At 33.1% G+C, this 24,385-nt stretch overlaps 1 protein-coding gene across 4 annotated transcripts in view; it reads right to left on the reverse strand.

The window, feature by feature from the left end:
- Positions 1-1,835: 1,835 nt before the first annotated feature.
- The window catches only part of hlk (hulk), a 266,967-nt gene continuing 244,417 nt past the window's right edge, over positions 1,836-24,385 (reverse strand). For 2 of the 4 annotated variants that reach the window (XM_081729126.1, XM_081729125.1), the window contains 5 exons: positions 22,004-22,078; positions 21,183-21,290; positions 16,550-16,690; positions 11,127-11,309; positions 1,836-7,657 (listed from right to left, as the gene is read on the reverse strand). In XM_081729126.1, the coding sequence (XP_081585252.1) occupies positions 7,497-7,657; positions 11,127-11,309; positions 16,550-16,690; positions 21,183-21,290; positions 22,004-22,078 (668 nt within the window). In that variant the 3' untranslated portion in view covers positions 1,836-7,496. The remainder of the gene's footprint in view (positions 7,658-11,126; positions 11,310-16,549; positions 16,691-21,182; positions 21,291-22,003; positions 22,079-24,385) is intronic. The other 2 variants (XM_081729128.1, XM_081729127.1) reach the window with 1 other exon arrangement.

Genomic DNA, 24,385 nt, shown 5'->3' on the forward strand with positions numbered 1-24,385 from the left:
GTTTTTGACCGTGGCAAATGACTGTGATACGAAATACTTGCGGTATCACTGTTGACGGAATGTCCTTTTGTAAAGTCGTTTTACAGATTCGAACACCATTTTTCAAGAGGAAAGGGTAATATGCCATTTTTCACGTTCAACATCTTAAGTAGTTACATAAGGGGCGAGTACCTGTTTTAAATGTTCACCAGAAAATTCAATTAAAAGGTCCAAAATTCTCACAAAAGTAATTTATGTGCTGGAATTACTTAAGATCACAAAACTAATGATACAGTACATTCTTAAAGGGATTAAAATAAATTTAAAATAAAGCATCCCTTACAAATATCTAAATTGTATTTTTGGTATTAACATAGCACATATTACGTATTGTGTTTCTTTTGACGAACTGTGTTTCTTTAGACGATGTGACCATGTTAGATTTGTGCCGATGTGACAGGTTGATGAAGTGTTCTGTTTCTATGTTTTGACGATGTGATCGCTTTGTTTTTTTTTTCTTTTTTTTCGAAAATGATAGGTTGACAAAGTGTCGTGTTTCAGATCATATTGCAAGAAAAAATAAGGTGGACATCATGAAAGTAATCCTTGATTAGATATCAAGGAACAATGAGATACCCAAGAAACACCTCTCTTCAAGGTTGTGTGATAAAATCATGAGGTACTAATATAACATGGAAAATAATTATCAAAGAACTGGAGAGGTATTCATCCAGCAGTTGATTCCGAATGGCTTATTGTGTTAAATATAATTTGTATTCGGACTATGTTCAGATGCTTTGGGTCACTTTACTTTTCGATTTATCTTTGACAAAATCAGACTGTTCGGAATTATTGCCATTTTGATTAGTTACTCTTTACTGAAGTCTCGTATTTATAGGGTAAATAGATTGGTTAGTTAGTTTGAAGATTAACATTCCTTTCAGCCCTGAGGCTCCATGAAACGTACACCTACAGCTTAATGTGGGATCCGAACCATATGAGCTCCCAGCAGAAATCAAACCCTGTCTCCCGCACTAACTATATAGCCAAGTAGGAGATCTGTAAGATAGGGAAGATCAGAAATGATTATGACAGCAGTAGTCAATATAAGATAATGTTATACAAATACCCTTTCCGTAGCAAGCAGAACTCCGATTTTGTGTAGCGTTTACCAGCCAGAGTTTAAGACACTCAACTATTCAAGTTATAAGTTACGAAAATTGAGAAAGTAATGCAACAATATTTTGCCAAATCATGTCACTCAAGAAATACAGGAAGGTGTACACTATGCAAAGCCTTTGGTTAACGCATAAAGATACGATTACTTTGATATAATTCCCCAATTTGGTTGACAATACTTCTTAAATCTCATACCTGATTCTCACCGCAGCTGAATGCTCTAGCAAAACTTCGAAGCTCCCTTGGAGTTAAAAAAGTGTGTATTGATGACATCGTAGAGCATTTATTTGGTAAGCACTGATCTAAGGAATACTACAGGATACTTTGAAGGGCAATGGGATTTTTGGAATAATGATATTTTTATTCGTGTTTACTTATGTGTAGAAGTCCTGCAGATGGACTACTTAATAAATCTACTACTCTATAATTGGTTTGTCTATTCTGTGATTTTCTAAGCTTCATAATTTTATTGGATGGCATAATCTGTTGTTCATAGACGTTTAAAAAAATCAAGAATGTTACTCTGAAGCACAGGGCCCTTCCATGCATGGGGCTGGGGACAGTTGTCTATTCACCCTATGCAAAGACCGTCTCTGGTTATGACGGTGTTTATACACTATGGTTATTTATTCTTCTCAAATTGAATTCAATTATGAAAAGGTGTAATATATAAAATATTCATAACTTTCTAAGAACAGTTCCATGATATAGAAACAGAACGAACACTTTATTTCTGTTATGGAATATTATTTGATTAGGGACAAAACAGGCTTTCATTCAGATACACAATACAACCGTAAATATGTACAATCTGTAATGATAAATTACATGTTCTATCTACATGCATTTACAAAATATATTTCACAATAAATGTACATGATATACCAACAATTGGTTCAGTAATTTTTGTGTTTAAACATTGAATTTTAAAAGTCTTAGATGAAAGTTGAATTTAATAAGCAAATTCAACGTACGCATTTCTCAAACCACATACAAATTCTAAACATTTTAAATGATGTCAATATAACATTCTTTTATGACTTAGAAAAAATAGTATTATACTGCACATATAAAATATTATATCTGTTCTGTTATGCATAGTAAATTTTTTGTTCTGTACTGTGCATTAATAATGGACTCTTACTTTCTGACATATATGGCAATATGCTTAACAAAGTTATTTGTTTATATAAGTTTTATGTATTTGAATTATTGGAGGTACTAGCAATATTTTAAAATCATTGCGAAACATTTAGAAGTATTTCATTTGTGGAAATTTACAAAAATTCCGAATTTCGTCCTTTTAGTATATTTCAAGATAACAAGTTGCAACTTTTTTCTTTAAGAACGGCAATACTTCAAATAGAATTACAGTAGAAATGGTTAAATTTTGAACATTGAGCAATTTTTAAACTGTAACAAGAAAACAAATAACATTTTCTACAAGATATTACAATATAGACACTGGTAACTTAATGATGGTCGGTAAGTTTGTTGGCAAATGATCGGCAAAATAACCGATTACAAAATAGTATCAAAGTTGGAAGTTGATTATGTTCCATTATTGAGCCACTGACATGGAATATATCTATCAGATAATGACACAATCCATCTTTAAGCACACATTGTTTACATCAAAGTTTGAAAATTTTTAAAGAAACTCTTGTGGGATTTTAACAATAATTCTCGCAATAATAATTATGTCATCATAGTATGTTGAGCATGTATTTATCGAACGCAAACTTCTATACAAAATGTTCTCAATGTTTTGCTGTTGTAAATAAAACCTACCCTTTTCTTTTTCAGTGTTATGCAAAATACTACAAATGAATGTATTAAGAAATGCATGTTAATGGTAATATGCACTAAATGTGAATATTGCATTTTCGCATTCTATTCGCTGTTCTATACGCTTGTAGGTAAAAATAACTTATTTTAGACCCACAAGATGTTTACAGTAAACTATTTCCTTAATGGTGCTGAATACCTGAACCTAAACCATAATTGTTCTTTTAGATCATTTATTTATATGGCGAGTTATTTTTCTGTTTTTCTTGAAACAATTTTGCAATTTTACAGATCTTATTTTACTGATTGTTTTCTACAAATCCATTTAAATGTTCCTTACTCCTTTAAAATTAAATAGTGTTTTATATATATAACGTTAATATTTAATAATCAAATTTTAATTTAAGGAATAATAAATTTATATTTAATGTACATTTAAGTATTTTGAAAAAATAAGAGAAATTTAACAAAACGTGAAGAAACAAAATAGTAAAATTATGTCATTAAAATTGCAGTCCATTTCAAAGAAAATAGAAAAATAGTTCCATATATGTAAATCAATGGGCTAAAAATATAATAAATGGCGTTGATATTCAACATTGTTGAGAGCCCGAAAATATCTTAGAGATAATTAAAACACAAAAAGAGTGAATTTTTAGCGTTGAGTGGAACTTTTGTTTACCAAAAAACTAATGAATAAATTGTACAAAATGTTACATTAGGGACAAACACGATCAAGATATTCATTACATAATAACAAACATAGTTGTATACTATTTTATTTTAACTTTATATATTCAATCAACTATATATTATATAGGTGTGAAAAATTGTAGTACTTTAATCTTATGAATGTTGGAATTTTGTTATATGCCGATCATTTCGATGTTTTATTTATCGGCTGACATCTTCTAGAGTCATAGTATCTTAAAGTGTCTAACGGAGTTTCTTTATAACGGGATCAAATAGCCTCGCTGCTGACATTCCTATTAAACCATAATTATTCATTTATTCGTTTGTACCGAGTTTCCCTATTTTATTTCCTTAATCTTACCATTCCCATATCTATATTCCATTTACCAATCACAAAGATTTTTAAACCTGACTCCTCCCAAGCACTGGACTTTCAGATCTGTCCAATCACTGAAATTCACTAGTTAAAAGTTATGAAAACTTTCATTACAATTAACGCTTAAAACTTGTAAAAAAACTATTATTCTTCAAAACTGAGTTTCCATAATGATTCAGAATTGTCAATTACTATATCTGCTTAATACTCGAGCAGAATGGATTTTTTTCATCCATCTTTCATACAACTCAAGAAGTACACAAATATAGAGATTGGCAAATCTAGATTCATTATAAAAACTAGATTTTGAAGAACAGTTCTTTACATGTTTTACAAATCATTAGTTGTCATAAGATCTTGATTAAATGTATTTCGGTACTTGGACAAATCTAGAAGGTCAGTGCTAGCAAGAGTCAAGATCTTTGGAAGAATGCGAAATAGGGAAACTTGATTAGAAAATGAATTAATGGATGGTTATGTTGTAATGGAGGCGTAAGTAGTGAGACTATTTGTCCCCATCATGTGGCCCTGGAAGAAGATCTCAGCAGAAAGTAAGTCATCGAAATAATCGCCATATAATAAAACACCAATATACATATGGTAAAGTACTATATTGTTTATATTTATATACACTTGTATTATAAAAGGTTGAAACCCTTATGAGCTATATAATAGTTTTCTTCAATTTTTTGAAACAAAATTGTTAAAATTGCATAAGAATTTTCATAAACGATTTTCAAAAAAAAAAAAAAAAAAAAAAGTTAAAATTCCACAAGATTAAAATTTCCAAAAAATGAAGTAAGCGTAGTGCTTCTGTAGATGAATTTAAACATTATCTAAAAGAACTGTTGAATATGTATGAATCTATCCTTTCATTTCATAGAAAAAAATTCTTTGTTTTGTTGTTATTAGTAAAAGATTACTCAGCTCCATATTCAAAATATTCCTTTCTTCTACTGCAATTTTTGCAAAGAAATACTGCCTCTTAACTTCTGCAATAGTAATTGTATTAATATTATTCCATAAGAGCATTTGTGAAAATTTTTGTACTACTGTAAGAAAACTTTTGTGTAATTGTATTTTTGTGGTCACTACGGTTATATTTGATGTCATGTGTTAAATACATCTTTTTTTTTTCGTCTGTACAATGTTAAAGTTAACAACGCAAAATTTAATTCATGAGCGACGTGATTAAAGGTGAAAAACAACATAAAATAGTACAATTTTATGAGGAAAATAAACAAATGTAATCCTAAAGCTTGTCTCATCTATAAAAATGATGTTACTTTTAGTTGATTTACTGAAAATTAACTATTTTATACATCGTATAGATAAAACCACTACCTATGATTATAAAAAAAATCATTCAATTCTCTTTAAGCAATAGGAAGTTACGTAAAACAAATATTACTTTGCAGAAACCAGTTTTTAATGAGGTGATTGTTCAGCCTGTGACTAAAGAACGTGACATATTGTTTATAGAGTTTCTATGTGAGGTACGCTCTTTTTCTTTTGTGTATGACTTTACAAGGCTAGTTGGAAAAAAGTTAGCCTGTTAAAGAAAAATTCAGAAGAAGAAATAGATGTATGGAATAAACAAATATGGTTTAATTGGAATGACTCTTTAGTGTACCAGAGTTAAGTACAGTACTGTGGTCTTGTTTTCAAATGTTCATAATTTTAAAAGAGAAAGAAAAAAATGATATTATTAATCGATGTACCTCGTATGTCTAAACTACATTTTAAGTAAGTTAATTATTCAAACTCTTAATCTATTTATACATGATGGTGATCGTAAGATAGCAGAGGACTCAGTGTAAAAGAAACTAAATAAATGAATCTGAGATATCAATAACATTCTCTGAACACATTAAAATGCATGTGGATATTAATGTTGAATAAACATACAGAGGAAAGAATGCTATTAATATAATAGAGGTTTACTGCAAAAGCAGAGAAAATTAAGAATCTACAATTTTATCAACTAGTTAAAAAAATGAAAACCTGAAGTAATATCTTGAAAAAATTAAAACACAATCTCAACACCAAAATTCTACGTGTTTATATTAAGGAAAATATACTTTATTAAAGAAATTTTATTTTATCATAAGATAAAGATTCGATTATACTTAATTCATCATGTAAATATTTGAAATGATTCATTACTTCATTGGTCATATCATATATATCATTACATCTTTGAGATTGACTTTTGAATAATATGAAAAATGAAACTCGATAATATCCTTAAGAATTGCCTGCTTACTTTTTGGCTGTATAAGTTACGTTTGAAATGAAATTGAAGGAGGAAAATGTTAGCATACATATATTTGAAATACTTTTAATTGTACCAAAATACATAAGCAATGGAAATGAGAATATAGAACAGATTTAAATATTATTTGCAATAATGCAAATTCAGTATAACATAAAGCTACTTCTATTTGAACTCAAACTTCTAAATGATTGTCATTTCAATATGTAGACGTTTGTTGTAATTTGAAATATATTCTGTTGAAAACACTACATAAAACAGATTTAAATATTATTTGTATTACATGCAAATTCAGTATAACAAAAAGTAGTTTTATTTGGATTGAAATTTTTAAATGTTTGTCACTTCAATATGTAAAAATTTGTTGTATTCTGAAATATATCATGTTGAAAATATTACAGAATTTTTGAGAAGAAACGAAACAAATAAAAAAAAAATGATATTTTACATTCAGTACTTTTGAATAGCAAATGCTAATACATATCATTTCTAGTGGCTAAATTGATTATAATTCATGGCACACACACACACATACAGACTCATCCATTCACACATTTACTCATGTATACCGCCACGTTCTTTCGAAACAAAGGAAACAAACACAAACAATTTACTTCAAAGCATACATGTTGATCTCAACAAACACAAAATATGGTAGGATCATATTTACATGAAGTCACATTGGCCAAAGGATAAAACGTAGAACATTATTTTTGCGTAAGGGCATTGTTTTTGGCAGTAACTTCGTTATTGGTTCTTTTTAGATGTAATGCATCTCGAAGCATTTACATACACACAAGCTGTTGTAAGGTTCTCTGTATGCAGAAGAACAATGTTTAACATTGTGTTCGTTCAGTGTAGTGTTTGAGCATCAAACACAACAATTAAAGTTTTCAAATCGTTTCGATAACAAATGCTTTAATTCCTTACTGTACACAGATCTTAAATCAGCATTAATATTTACAAAGATATTTAATAATTTATTCGTTGTAATTGTTTCGTTTCATAATAATGAAGGAGATGACAAAAGAAGTTAATAATACAAATGCCATATGACATTTTCTATTAACAATATCGCTGCAACATATCGCAAAAGAAATTGAAGGCAATATGGCATTGTGTATGTCCATTTTAGGCAAAAATTGAGCAAGATTGTGCCCTCTGAAAGATCAATGTCTTTATGTTTTATTTAATTCACTCTTTTTCTCACGCTTGTTTCGCAGAGAAACAGAACATCAGGAATAGCGTATATGAAACGAATGCCGTTGTTATAATGCCTAGAACATACATAAAGAGATTCAACTCTGGTTGCTTGAATCTGTTCTTTCGCAGCCATTCCAGTACCTCTTCTTCAGCAAACAAATCACCTGTAAAAGTTAACAATTGGTTTAGCAAAACCAAAGTTTAATGTTATAATTATAATATCAGATAAACTCACTAGTTATCTAATAGTTTAATACTTATTTTATTAGTTAAAATGCTCCTTTGTCATTAAGCGACAACTACTTTGACATTCGAATACACCTACTAGTAGAACAAATTACAAGTGAATATCTACTATTTTTATTTCACTCACTCAGTTCTCACATGAATGATATCAGAATGAAATTCAGGAGAAGACTCAGCCCTCGTACTAGTTCCGTAGAGGGAGCTGCGACCACTCACCAAGTCGCTGAGTTAAAATTACATGCAATGGGTTTCAATTATTTATATATAAAAATAAGTATTCAAAACTAACATTTTAAACATAATACTGAGTCATGTTATTGGTATTGGTATTGGTTTGTTACTTCTATTTGTTTTTCTCTTAAATATGGTATTCCTTTAATATTTAATTTAGTAAGAACAATTACTGCTATAGAGTTACATGATTTAAGTTATACTTTCTCGCTTCAAGGAAACATTTGGTCAAGCCCCAAGTACCACCACTGATCAGATTAGAATATTGAAAGGATCCCCATATCACAACATTAGCACATGTTTATGAACGACACGTGCTAACGTTTATAAATAAACACAATATACTAAACAGGAAGAAGACGAAGAGAACCGAAAGAAGACGAACCACCCGAAGAGGGCCCATAAAAGACGAACTACAGAGGAAGGAGGCATCAGTTGACTACTGATCGCCAACCCACCTCGGCTCTGGAGGTCGGTTTGGACTAAGGGGCTATACCTATCCTAACATCCCTGGAGGCTGCTATGAAGCTAAGGGGATTCCTCAACACAACCTTACCTCGCAAGGCTGCTTTGAGCTGAGGTTTCCTAGGACCATAACCTGGAGTCACCATAAGACGCCCCGGCGGCTGCCTTGAGCGAAGGGGTTCCCGTACGAAATGATATATCCTTCAACCTTGGTCATAAAAGAGACTTTTGTATTTTATAATAAAATAGGTGAAGGGCTAAATCTCAGTCCATTATTGACTCTACCTACACGAGATCGCAATATACTTTCTTAAGGGTATTACTAGTATCAGTATCACATGTACACCATGTTTGAAACCAGAAGTGGTACTAGTAGATTTCTACTACTTCCAGTTTTAATAGAGAGATTAGAATGAAGATGAGATGTATCCTTGAGATAATTAAATAATTGCAGAAAACCATTTCTCGGTATCTATTACCGTTGTTAGTGATCAAGGCTAAAACCGGAAGAGGTTGATTTATGTCATTTCTGGATTGAATATAGGATTAAGGAAGAAGATGGTTCGTATTTTTAAAATGTTAAGTCGATTAAAAAAAGCTTCTCGCTCTCTCTGATAGTTTTTGCTCTATGTACAATATTAAAACCGGAAGCCGTAGTAGACTTCTATCTTCCGGTTTTACTAGAGAGTTAAGAATAAAAATGAAATATCTTCTTGGGACACTTAATTGGTTGCAGAAGACAGCTTCTTGCTATCTCTTACCATTTTGGGTTTATAGTCATCAACGTTAAAACCGGAAATTGTTTATTTTTACCACTTCCGGTTTGAATATCACCTCCATCACCGAACTCGTTCCCTAACTTTTGATCCTCTACGTTCTAGCTAAAATTGATGGTAATTCATCAAGTAGTTCTTCCGATTTCTTGTCTTCCGAACAGACGGACACACGGACAGGCTATATAGACACAAGTTTTCGTAAACCAAACTCCTTAAAAACTAAACGATATTGAGTCAGGTCAGAAAGAAATACTGGGTTCCAGGTAAAGTAATAAGTACAAGATTTGGTTTTACTGAGGAGTGGAGGGTAGGATGGTATTGAGTGAGGAAATTCATTTTTTTCCCTTCAGGTTTAAATTATTTGCTAATGAGTTGGGAAAGAGGTTATTCTCAGTTGGAGTTCTTGTAATAGTTGTTAAGACGTGATGGAATAGAGTAGAAACCGGTACGTCAAATGTAGTAGTCAGGGCACAGAAGGAATGTTTTATGTGGTGACGATGGAAGTTCATGAAATGGAAGTACTTTCGGTAGGTTTAACGTGAATGCCAGCCTCCAGATATTCATTCTCAAGACTTATGTCTACACCAAGAATCAGGTGAATTTGATAGTATTAGCTGTTGAGGAATTGTAGGAACAGTCCAGTGATAATATTGATTGTGAACTCAGAAAAACGTCAATTTCGAACCAAAGTTATAAGAAAAGTTAGAGTGGAGATAATTAGAGATTTCTTTTTGTTTCAGGAGCTCCATAAATGGACTGAAGTATGAGGAGAATATACTAATACCTTTGCCAGTTCACTTGATTTGTATAGTACCATTGATTCGAAGATATGTGGTTATTTTCTTGAATGCGAAATTGTTCTCGGTTAGAACCAACAGAGAGTAGAATAATGATGTGCTGAAATTCTGAGATTCAGATACATTTACTGATTAACAGCTCCGACTGTGGATCTTTCTTTCATGAAAGAAACAATGATTTGAAGTATTACCTAATGATCAAGCTCATAGAACAAGATTTATGCCATTCCCTTATAACTGCATTTTTTTTTTTTTCATATCTTTGGTGTTGTTAACCCGTTCGGGTTCACACGTATTGTAGAAATAAGGGAAATATTTTTTGAGCTATTCAGTGCAAAGCTGATATGTAGATTCCAAAAGTAATTATTGCAAGTTTATTACTTCAATGGTTACCTAGTTATGACCTGGAACAAATATGTCGCTTGGACAATAAGTGATTATTTTTTAACAAATGAGCATAACTCTACTTATCATAAGTTCTTTAAAAATAATTATTCTCCTAAACAGCCTTATCAATTATAATATTTGTTGATAGTAGTGTTTTCTATATACTTCATGAATACATTAGTAGCTAGTAAAACTTGGACAAAACCAGAGGTTATGATTTTCAAACTAGTATAGATCAATTTATATGTATATTCATTTATATCCAATTTCCTTTACGTAATTTCCGTAGCTTTGACAGACATGAAATTTGAAATGTTTTAAATAATCTAGTACAGATTGAAGATCGTTGGAAGAAATGAGATAAATATGTTCCTTCGACATGAAGAGTTAATGCTCCTTTTTACCGTCTGTGACCAAAGCTTCAGATGAGAGCTAAAAGAGACTATCCAGGAATTTAAAATGATAATAGTTTTGAGTATCCTCACATACCGACTAAACTTCCCTATTGCAACTTTAGAAGACGACAACAGGGAAGTTGTTGAACATTATAACTGTGAGGATTTTTGCATCTTACCTTGTTTCAGGATCGTTAATATTATATATTGTCTTATTATTAATTTTGATTTCTTATGTATGCAACACATCTTAAAAATACTTATATACAAATATTGCATAATTCTCTATTAAAATTAGGAAACCGCTGGTTTAGAGAAAGAAAAAGGCCATGGTACCTCTATAAATACTTGGAAATCTCTTTCTGAAATAAACAATTGCTGGTATTCTTGTGACACCCCATTTGCGTGCATATCGAACGTCACAGATCTTCACAAAAGTGATATCCAGAGTGTCAGTCTCACTATCAATTTTCTCCAGTTCTTCCAGCACCTGCTCACATTCTTCGCAATCGTCTTCATCTGTAAAAAAAAAAAAAAAAAAAAAAAAAAAAAAAGTAAAAGATATTAAATATGTAAATGAAAATGAAAAATTTAGATTGCAAGAAATACTATAACATTTGAAAGCCGAACCTAAATAATAATTTTAAAAAAGAAACAAATGAATGTGTAATAAATGCTTGATATGTTTCGTCACCACAAATAAAAGCATTTTACAGATGTGTTCGGATTCCCTTAATTTAATGTTTCCATTTACTTAATCAACTAACACACCCTTTATTGTGACTAATATATAAAGAACATATCGAATACATATTTAAAGATTAGAAGAGTATTCACGTAATTATATTCCTAGAAGTAGCAAAAAGCTTTCTGATATTTCAAATACGTAAATGAGTATCCTTTATCGAGGTTCAAAGACGTTTAATACATGTTACACAAATAGTACTTCAAATGCTTTTTACTCTCAGTGTTAGTCAATGGTGTTATTCTAATATTTTATCAACCGGTTCAGATAGATAGATAGATAGATAGATAGATAGATACAGGATGGTAAGAAACTGAACAAACTTCGGGAGCTGATTCCTGACACCGAAACAAGCAAAAAACTCCTTTGGAACTTTGGTCAGTGAGGAATAGTTTCGGCGATATAAGGTGCCGAAAGCGTGGGAAAATGAACTTCAGAGTGCTGTAATTCAAAAACAACGCAACGTAAAGAGTGCGGTTTAGAACATGACACTCGAAGTCATGAAAAATGAAAATGTATGTTTCAAACCTCCGCAACATGTGTGCGAGGGATTCCACAAAGGAACATAGAGATTACTTGCTAGCTTATAGGGAATCTCTACATTCCTTTGGGGAACCATATGGAGATAGATACGTTAGATGGATAGGTAGATAGATAGATATAACTCTCTTAGGAAACAAAACCTACAAGGTAGACAAAAGCGATTTTTTTTTTTACTGGATACCACATGTGACAAGTAGAATATCTTGGAAACGAATTATCCAAGATAGATGGTTGTCAAAAGGTATTAAAAAGACCTTAATCCAGCAATGGATCGGCAATTGTTGATAATGGTATGCAGTGGCGTATTTAAGGGGTGGCTTCCAGGCTTAAGCCCCACCCCGAAATTTTACTTAGTATAGTAAAGTAAATGAAATATCTTGCAGAATTTTCACATTTCCAGGCAAAGCCCCCCCCCCCCGAAAGTTAGCAAAGCCCCTCCCGAAACCAAATCGTAAATATGCCACTGATGGTATGTATATGTTTCAAATATAAATAACCCTCACCACTATACTCATGTGATCCCAGTTCTCACTCTTGATATCTAACCATTTGCAATTAAGAAATAATCGCTTATACCTTACTATGAGAGATCATATATTTAATCCTGTAGCTGTAAGAATTTCTAAGAACAAAGATAGTTAAACTTGCTCTTGGGTATAACTGAGTAAAATTTACTGTTATGTCTGGGTATAACAAGCAGTTCTGCGAACTCAAAATATTTTAACAACCGGTTCCAGCGAATCGGTGCGAACCGGCTGAATAGCACCATTGGTATTAGTGGGCACTTCTAAATTGCTATAACGCATTTTTCGAAGTGACATCTTAATAAACTAACTTTTATTAATAAGTTTATATAATTTTGTAAGTTCACTTACATACGATAGATTAGTTTTAAGGGGGAATGAAGATACTTTTATTAAACCACTACATAAAAGTGAGTTTATAGATGTCATTTCGAAAAATACATTATAGAAATTTTAAAGTGTCTGAAGATGCTGAGAGTACAAGTATGTGAAACACTTCAATATTACGCATTAAGCTTCTGTGATGGTTGACAAAGGATACTCGCTAACATATCCGAAATATCGGAAAGCTTTTTGCTGCTTCTAGGAATATTAATCAGGTGAATACTGTACTAAACACTTTTTATTACCTATTAACTCGAATATAGTACGATCTCGAATATAATACGACCCCAAGCTTTTAAGGTGAATTTAGTAGAAAAATAAAAATCCTCAGCATAAAATATTATACTCACTTCGAAACTTTCCAATTAAAAGCTATTTTTACGATTTAAGTACAGCTCGTTATTGTACCTTCTTCATCTGATGGTTATTTCTCCGTATTCAGTACTCTGGTGGTATACTTACATTTATTTGAATACCTCGTAGAAACATAGTGAAAATACATTAATAGCAAATTGTATGTGTCAGCCAAATCGAACCATCATATGGCGTGTCACAATTACCTATACAGGGTGGTAAAATACCCATAAACTGGAGATGAGAAGCAACAAATGCGTAGAGAGCGTGTGTCGAAAGCGGCATAGTTTCCACACGAGGGGTATTTTAAAAAATGGCAAAGGCGCGGATATAATGTCAAATATCTTATGAATGCGGAAAGACATCGCTGTAGGATAGAAAAAAAAAGCTTATACAGATAGTCGCATCCCATAAATACAATGACATACAGATGGTAGCAGAATCGTTGCTGTGCCCTATTGACAGATGGAGAATCCACATATGTATTTTTAATCTTTGGAGATTCGCGTTTGCCAACCGCTCTGCTCCCAACTATACGAAATTGCACTTGTCCAGTGTGCCTTTCTGTGTAATTGTTTGATCTGGCAGCGATAACTTCTCACATTTATGAGGTATCCTGCACATTATATCAGCGCCTTCGTCTCCTTTCCAATACATCTTGTATGGGCACCACTTTCGATTCATGTTCATTAGATCCATCTTTTGCTTAATTTCATGTCTACTATCATCTTGTCCCGTTTGTCGGTGGTAGTGCTTACCAGCTTGACGACATGTGATTCGTCTGACCTTGATAAGTCATACAACGGCAGGCACTACTATGTCGCAGGCAAGTGAACAGATGTTGCAGTTCAGTGTAGTATGAAATACACTAGTTTTCAAATGTAAAGGGTTAGGTTTGGATTATAAGTATGTTTTTTACGAATGTATTTTTATACTGAAAATATCGTATATATTCAGGTCATTACAGTACATAGTTGCTGATAGTGTTCTCCATTCTGTCAATAATAATAATAATAATAATAATAATAATAATAATAATAATAATAATAATAATAATAATAATAATAATAATAATAATAGGAATCATATAAATGAGTTTATTTTTATTCTGTTTCTGTAGAGATTAATGTATTGTTACGCATACTTTTTCTTTTAACTATTTGTTTCAACGATCGTATAATATTTCCTTAGAAACGTGGCATTAACTAAAGGCATGGTAAAAATATTAAGTATAAAATAGACTAAATATCTTAATTTAATATTATATAAACTATGAAATAACTGAGAAAGGATGTCGCAACAAAACATGCTTAATAGAATACCTATTTGAAGACGAATGACAAATATCTTTATTTCATTATGAGTAAATGTTCCGATTTAAAAATGACAAGTTTGATTATGCAATGTCTAGTGGTTGGGTTGGTAATGCTGTTCTTACAAGTTTCTTTATCCATAATACTTGCAGCTCAGTTGATATGGAGTCGTATACAAAGGAACAACCAGTTTTGATAGTAAAAACTCATTATAAGAATGGCGAATGTTGCACAGAGACAATTACGAAGCTTCATGCAATCCTTAGAGTGAAAGTCCACTGGAGAGAGACAGTTTGCAATCCTTAGAGTGAAAGTCTACTGGAGAGAGACAGTTTGCAATCCTTAGAGTGAAAGTCCACTGGAGAGAGACAGTTTGTAATCCTTAGAGTGAAAGTCCACTGGGGAGAGACAGTTTGCAATCCTTAGAGTGAAAGTCCACTGGAGAGAGACAGTTTGCAATCCTTAGAGTGAAAGTCCACTGGAGAGAGACAGTTTGCAAGCTAATCAAGGAATTTGAGGAAACAGGTTCGATAACAGACATTAAAACTTTGCACTCACGATCTTATGATTCTGTTGAGAGCATCATTATAGTGCGTGACAGCGTTATTGAGAGTCTAAAAGAATTTATCCAGAATCGTTCACAACAGTAGAGTATTACGAAAAGTTGCATCCATCACATTTTCACAAAAGATCCGCAAATATAAGCCCTCAAAATTCAATTTACTAAGAAACTGAAACTAAATGAACACTTGAAGAGAAGACGCTTTCTTGAATCGGTTTTGAGGATCCAATGGGTGAATGAAGATTTTACACAGAAAATATTGTTCAGTGACGAGGCACATTCTTACTTAATTGAACACAAACTATTTGTTGAGCAAAACACTATATTCACATTTAAAAACTACATACGTGTGACAGTGCCGCCAGAGGATGATAGTGTCTGATGAAGTGGCGAAAGTGTCACACGTATGTAGTTTTTAAATGTGAATATATTGTTTTGCTCAGCAAATAGTTTGTTTGTGTTTAATTATATACCAAGCAAAGCTTCTACTTATGGAAAATATTACTTAATTGGTTTCTTTGACAAACAAAACTGTTGAATTTGGGCAGCAGAAAATCTCCGACAAATCAATGAGTCATTATTATAGACACAACGAGTAACCATGTGGTCTGGATTTTGACCTAGTGGAGTGATAGGACCGTACCTAATTCAACATGCGGATGAGAATGCTGTGACAGTTAATGGAGAACAAAATCGCAATATTGTTATCAATTTTTTATGCCCACATTTGAACGAAATTGATATTGAACGCATGCGACTTCAACATAATGGCGCTATCTACCATATCTCCCACGACACAATTGGCTTTCTGTGTTGGGAAATTCCCGGCCCGATTATTTCTCACAATGCCGACCAGAAGTGGCCAACTAGGGTATATTACTTTACTCCTTGTGACTACTTCCTTTGAGGGTTTCTGAAATCAAGGATCTACGTAAACCAACTTCGAATAGCGCGAAAACTCAAGAGAAAATTGAGCGTGTCAGCAACATTGATGAATAAATATATAAAAACAATAATTATTATACATTTCATTGAGATACTGAAGTACTACAGAGTAAGTCAGGGGGGAGGGGGAGGGACGTATGCTGAATAACATCTTTCACTCTCAAATCGAAACATTTTCCCGTAGAAATTGGAGTTCTTCTAAAATATATCTAATAGAATTTGTAACTATGGAAAACGAAAAGTCATTAGGACACACAAAAGTCCCAAATACCATATTTCAAATAAATCTATCATTTACAAATGTAATAATAGTTTGTGGACATCGAAAAATAACTAACACTAAACTAGAGAATTCTACATACGATAATGAAATTGGGAGAAAGACTTACAGAAGAACGTTGCAACAAAATCATTTTCTTCCAGTAGTTTATCTAACATTTTTCGATTTACTTCCTCGATCTCATTCTTGATTTCAAAGATCTCTTGCGATGTTAACCAAACCAAAATTTTCTCTTCATCACGCAGATCACCTATAAATGAAATCAAGAAAAATTATACTTTAACCAAATGGTAGATACAAAATTAAGATTAAATTAGTTTATTTGTAATTTATACTAAGTACGCTTTTTTCACATATCTTATGGTTTTCAGGGATCACTTAGTTTTTAAAAGCATGTAATAATACAGTAATGATTCTTACTTTTAAATTACTCAGTTTCTTTTTTTTTTTTTTAAAAAAAAAAGAAATTTAGAAATTTTTAATCCAAATAGAATTACTGTAAGGTATAAAGGGAATTAAATATTATTATTAAAAGAAACACTATATATATATAAAGTTTTCCTTTTAAGTCTTACGAAATCTTCTTAGCAAAAATAAGACCAATGTGCAGTATATCAAAATACTTCTCAATATCCATTAGTCGTTTATCTTATATTGATGTTCTAGAATATAGAGAGGCCTTTTGTTTGACATTATACACAGTTCGGCAGTTTGAAATTGAGGCTGATTTTTTTTTCAAGTGGCGTAGCTGTGCAAATAAGTTGTAGTGCAAACAAAAAAGGAATGTTTCATGAGTAACTGATACCAAATAATGATGGGATCACTTGCTTATCCCATGCGCGTGTATTTGCCTGGGATAGGTGTTTCAGGGAGGGACGGGAGTCAATTGATGACGATAAACATCCGAGTGCAGCAAGGACAGTGAGAACAGAGGTGGAGAAAGTGAGGACATTATTCCGCAAGACTGAAATACGACACTGTGAATCTTTGCTAAGGTGTTGTACGTGAATAAAGAAACTATGTAGCAAATAATAACCCACAATTTCAACAAGAAGAAGGTGTGTGTCCGTTTCGTACCTCATTCCATAACAAATAACCAACAAAAGGACAGGGTTGATCACTGCAAAGAACTGATTGCTACCACCAATAAGAAACTTAACTTCCTCCTGAATATCGTTACTGGGGATAAGACATGGGTGTTTCAATATACCTGTCGACAAAACGTCTGAGTGCAGAGTGGAAGTCTCCTAACTTTCCACAAGCCAAGAAACTGCACCATTCAAAATCCGAAATCAAGATTTTGCTCATTGTATTTTACGATAGTAAAGACATTGTGCATAAGAAATTTGTGCCTATAAGATAGTCAGATAATGCTTCATTTTACTTTGAGGTATTGAAGTGGTTACTGCAACGTATCATACGTGTGAAGCCCGAGTACCGGGGTGATATTCAGTGGCGTCTGCTCCATATCAATGATCCCAAGTCACGAGACAGTGTGACAACCCAGCCACTCAGTGCCTAATTGGGGATGCAAAATTGAGTGCAACTGGATGCCTTCCACTCACCATCTAGAATGAGTGGGATGAACTTTGATATTAATTTGCGAGAGGTTTCTCATTTGGGGATAAATCAAATAACAATACGTCCACTTCATTAATTTAATATCACTGAATTTTAGTTATGCTTATGAGTGTACTGTAAGATTTCAGAACGCTAGTAACGACGGATATTAAGAATCATTTGCCAGACGGGTACAGAAACGGTCAGGTATTGAGCTTTTGAACCCTGAATCGGTGCCACACATACCTGGATGAACTGGTGTCTTTCCCTCGTTGTTCCGGCGTTGAACTCGGCTCCTTTAAGCTGAATCTCCTTGCTGTTGAAAGACGGAAACGAGCATTAAGGTATGGCTCCTCTCAATGCTACTCTCTGCGTGATGTTCCACGTCGTTAGAATGATTTAAAATATGAAGTATTTTCTCCTCCTCTCATCTGGCTGATTCTCGAATAGTACTTGGTTCTCCAAACTCGAACCAACGAATGATCACTAAGACTTGATCATAGACTCGGTCAACTGCACCCTGAGAACTCCTCTATGGACTTCCAGGACTTGATCAACTTCTCTCAACTTCTCTCACAACTTCCATCTCAAAACCTTTCCGTCCTCCAGTTTTGTTTAGCGTTGTCCAACCTCCGTCGTCTGCTTGTCGTCTGCTGCAGCACGTGCAACACCGTTTTCACATGGAGAGACAAATTCCTACCATGTGTCAAAACTCAAAATTGCAATCCTCGACACGTTCTGATTTCCCGATTCTAAGCAATTCTCCGCACATCCGTAATCTCATGAAATTCGTGAAATCTTACAGATTCACTTTATACAATTTCTAGAATCTGGCTAATGTGAGGATAGACACATTGGCAACATTTCCTTCCTACATTGCCATACTCTCGACGATGACATTCTTATACACATTTGTTTACTACAAACTGCTGACACAAACATTTGCAACATTGTGCAGCTTGCACTTACTCACATATACAACATTTAATTCCCATAACCTTAATAAATGATTTTGTGACATAAACATTAAAATAGAATCAAAATATACAAATTACTTTACTCGAAAATCGAGTCCTTCCACAAGTGATTGTGCAGGACTTTTTGTCCTAAAAGGAGATCTGTGTGTTTTCCCATCCTCCGTATTCACCAGATCTGGCTCCATACGATTATTTTCTATGTCCTAAACTTAAGTATTACTCAAAGGTTCGTACTTTGATGACGTAACGACCAGTGGCGATTTCTCGGTGTTAAAGCGTTTACCGGCGGTAAACAAATAATCGAAGCAAAATTTATTATTTTAATTTTGGCTCACTATGAGTACAAATAAAAATGTCTCGTGGCTTTAACTATGTCTTAAATGCGCTTCTGTATGGGATTGAAATATCAGCACCTCCTAGCGGATACAAGAATCTGCTGAGTTTACCGGAGGAAGGAGCGAACAACATACTCTAGCTTAGCAGCATGGAAAGCGACAGCCAGACGCATGGCGCTGCGCCTGGTATTGGTGGCGAAGTTGACCGCTCAAACTAAGGCTTCTGCTACAAGCGGTTTCAAGGGTTGTCACAACATCTCATGATAGCACTTGTACTTACCAGCAGACGACGAGAAATCCGCTCCTTCCCTCTACACAAAGCAAATAATTATATGAGTATATAGCACATTTTATTGTATAAATTAACATTTGTTTTCTGTAATACCTATTTTGAAGTCTGCAAAATACCCAATTAAAATGTAAAATAAATAAAACGAAAAAAAAAGAACAAAACTATGACAACCAAATTGTTCTGCACACAACAACTCGCTCGTATATTGTTTCTATACTACTCTGGGTTCCTTCTCGAACATTAGCCTCCTCCAAAATAGAACAGGTGAGGGAAGGGTCATGGTGTGAAACGAAGAAAAAAGAACAACAATAAACTATCGTAGACTAGCATTTGTGTTTGTAAGCTTTAGCGTTGATCGCGCGGTAGGGTAGTGTGCATTTTTTAACTTCGGTTTGTTTTCACTACGTGGAAGCAATAATATTGAATTTAAGTAGACCTCTTTGTTCTAAAGAAAAGTGTGGATTTTCGAAATGGATCCTAGATTGTGATTGTGATCCATAACAGCCTCGGTAGAGCGATCCTTCTCCTCCCTAAAAAGAATCAAGACTTACTGTTGATCCACACAAGAGCAGGAAAGACTCAATTCCTTAGCTTTGATTTCCATCGAAAAACAAATACTGTGTGAAATGAGACAAAAAGTACCCTTCAAATTTTATGGTGTTATTACGAACTTACAATGGGAGACCCGGGTTCGATTCTTGGTGAGAGCTCATGTAGTTCGGATCCACGTAAGCTGTGAGTCCGTCTCATATAGCCTCGCTAATCAAAGGGACGCTAAACTCAAAATCAAATCAAACGAATTTTACAAAAAAGAGCTTGTGTTCAAACAATTACAAGTGATTATAGGAAAGTAAGAGGAAACAGACTTCACAATTTATGGTAAGTTATTAACTTGGCTATTTTATTGTGTCTATCAGTAAATAACCAGTATTGCATTTTATTTATTTATTTTTGTATTTAATGTCAAACGATTATGCACTGAGGCTAAAAGAGACGGTGAAGCTGATGATAAACTAAATGATGGAATTAAGAGAGTGAGTGGAAAAAGGAAAATCCTTTTTAAAAAGCCACACACACACACACACACACACACACACACACACAGTGCTGGTCTACCACAAAGCCCACTTGGCGGACGGGATCGAACCAGGAAGCCCAAACACCAGAGGAGAGCACTCTACCACTGAGCCAACGCAATCCTTAATCTATTTGTGACGGGAATAACATAAACTAAGTTATAATTAGCTTATACATTGCAAATACAGTTCTTGTGTAAACATACAGTTAAGATACTCATAAATATGAAATATAGTGAGAAATTATGTTGTATAGTAAAGATAATATCCTATACAAGCTGCGGCAAACATGAATAAATTTTCAGGATACACTACTGGTAACGACCATCAAAAGGGCTACGACAAGAATTTTCAACAGCATTGCACAAAAGGACTTCCAGCAATCCTATGCACTGATGGCCAGGGCGCAACTACGTATGAATGCACTCTCTTGTCTTCTACAGCTCCAGACTCAATTTCAAATTGCAGTACGTGTACAATACAGACTTATATGTTTACATACCGTCATAAAACAGTGGATTCTTCTTTCTAAAATAAGCCAAAGTAGGTATGTGCATAACATTGTACTTCTTAGCAGCCTCATGACTTGATACCTTTACGAAATCAATGCCTGGAAAAAGAAAATGCATAATAATATGCAGACATGGTAAATATTCTTGTAAGCATTTTTATAGTAATAATAATAATAATAAGCTTACCTTTTTGAATACCTTTTATAATACCTTTTATAATACATGTACAGCAGTTACATAATAAGTAATTGAATTGATGGTATTTCGAAGGTAACTTTACTACAGCAATACTTCATTAATAAGGGATTAACATTACATATTACTATTTGATTTTGATTTTGAATGGTAGAACTATTTAAAACACTGTTCTGAACTATTTCTACTCACTAAAGAAGTGGTCTCAAATCTCTTCAGTCTGATATGTATTCGAGAAATGTTAATAATGTAGCCTACCTTAATCTACATTGTACAGTCTTCTTCACCCACCTTTCTTTAAAAGGACATATTCTGACAACTGTATATGAAGTTACAATACTTTGCTCTAAATAAAGAAATCAACTGGCCGAAGAAAATCCACGTTTGTTTCATTTAATTCTAACTGTAGGTAAGAGTGCTAAGCTTTTCAAAGAGAGATGGATGGACAGATTTTTTTGAGCAAGATATATATAGAGCATTTGTTTATCGATCCTGGTAATATTTTTTTATTTGTTTGCTATCCATTGTTTGCATATATATGCAACGATTATTGCAATGCTACGATGGTTTGACAATGCTACGATTATTAATTTAATGTAAAAATATATGTAAATACCGTAATCGTCCGCTTCAGCATCTATTTCTTCAAGTTCTTCCAACACCTCCGCGCATTCTTCACAATTTTCTTCGTCTATGGGAAAGAAAGACTAAATTACTTTTCTTATCAAGTAAACATTAGTATTTCCATTGGACATATTTGCGAAGTTAAAATGAATCTTACAGTATACCTCAATTTAAAGTGCTTTCGGAATGTTATGCAACTAGTTATAAAAACACAAAATTGAAATTAAATGTTCTTAAGCGTTACATAGATACCGATAAAAATGCATCGTATTTTTACGTATATACCATTGTAGTTTTCTAATTGTTAAATAAGTAAAAGAAGTAATTACTTTTAGATTTTAGTTAAATAATATCCAGTTAATAATATAACTTTGTACATTTGTTTGCGATGATATTCCAATATGTGCTATATTCAAAATATATTGACAATTGTTATACAAATAACAAAATATAAAAAGTGTGGATTTACATGAGAAATAATAAATAACACACTATAAATACAAGGAGTTTTTTTTAAAATTTTACTAACTTTGAAAGTGTCATTAATTCCAAGCGAAGAGTCGCATTACCTTGTAAACCGTTTTTTAAAACTGAACTCAACTTTTGATTGTGACGTAGCTGTTTACCATCAATTTTAACTAGTGTTAAGGCACTCTTACGGTAGTTTCCGGAATCTCACAATTACATGTTCACCATATTCATTTGGAGTCCTTAAAACTATAAGCAATTTCTGTTTTACGTAACGAACAAATTTTCAGCACACACTTTTTTTTTAAAAAAAATACACATTCCACAATTTAAGCGAAGTGCTAGGGTGTCCTGTTTCGTAATGTTTAAACAACATTATAAATTGCCTAGTCTGTTTAATTTTGAAATTAGAAATGCTTTCAATATTTGAAACGACGTATTTCCAGTAATATTAATCTTAACGAAAAGACATGGAAATGACGCACCACATGTTAGTGGCTGCCCCGCCCTTGGAGCTGTGCCGTCCATGTGTTTCAAATTTATGTGGGTGCTTCGAATTCTGTAATAATGCCTATTCATGTTGTCCGACATGAAACAGAAATATCTGAAAATACCGACGAAAGGGAATATCTGTGAACCCGAAATTCCATCATCATTTTATATCTGAATAAGCATCATCTTACAGAGTTTCAAGTGAATGTCTTGAATGTTCCTCACTGGAGTCTTATATTATTCTTGTAATTTAGGTCGAAGTTGTTAAGATGTAGACATTCTCTTGCGTGTGTTGTATTGGCACACATCCCTAGTTCAGCTGATCTTTTTCTGGCGGATATATTGGGGCTCCTAAGCCGACTCGCTTTCCTGATGCAAACGCTTTTGATCAATCACTACGTAATAAATGAACAATATTTCTAGTTTCTTTGAAGTTCTAAAACCAAATTTTAATCCTTTTGCAACATTTTTAGAACTCTCTGCACATGGCAACACACAATTCAAATTCAGCAAAGCTACAAAATACTATGTCTTCTGAACTACTGTCATCATGTAATCAACTGACTGCTTATGTTCGTTAAACCTTAGCTTCACAATGCTGCAAATTCCAAAATTTTAAATTATCATGTCCAATATACAAACAATTTCATGTTAAAGCGGTTCTTTGCTTGGAATCCACAACACTCCCAAATAAACAAGAATACCTTATATGTACTGAATGAATCTTTATAAATGCATAGTAAATATAAAATCGTATCAAAGAAATATAAACAAGACTGGCGATTGAAAGAGAAAGGATTGGATATAGAAAGATAAATTTAGATGTTGTATCGAAGGAAAACAGAAAAGAAAAGGAAAGAGAAAAATTCACAACTCGTTTCAATTGGCAATCTCTTGAAGACATAAGATTGGAATCTTTCATGTCAAATAATTCGAAGAACAACAAACAAAAATAAGCAACTAGAAAAAAATGAAAAGTGCAAGAAGTTACACTTTACAATTTAAAGTGGATGTATGGGTGAATAATTCACAAAAAGAATGAAAACAATATGCATCAGAAAGCACAAACATAATTACACAAAGAAGGCAGCGGTAACAGAACATCCTACTATGTAAGGATACAAAATTTTGTTTCAGGATGCAAAAATATCAAAAGAAAAGTACAATTCAAATTAGAGAACAATAAGAGATGTAGGGGAGGGGGAAGATATGAAAAAATGACCGATATTAGTGCCAAATCCACAGTTTTCGGGGTCGGTGAGATGAAACGTATTCTTCCCAAGCGAAGAACGGGTATTCTGCCAGTACATTATAAACAGTAGTACAATTTGAACGAAAAAACATCAATTGTTAAGAAGAAAGCAAAAAAAAAAAAAAAAATCATCATTGGTGACAAGTAGAATAAAATATGTTG

The sequence above is a fragment of the Thermobia domestica genome, chromosome 10 (assembly GCF_964235325.1).
Source record: "Thermobia domestica chromosome 10, izTheDome1.hap1.1, whole genome shotgun sequence".
Lineage (NCBI taxonomy): Eukaryota > Metazoa > Arthropoda > Insecta > Zygentoma > Lepismatidae > Thermobia > Thermobia domestica.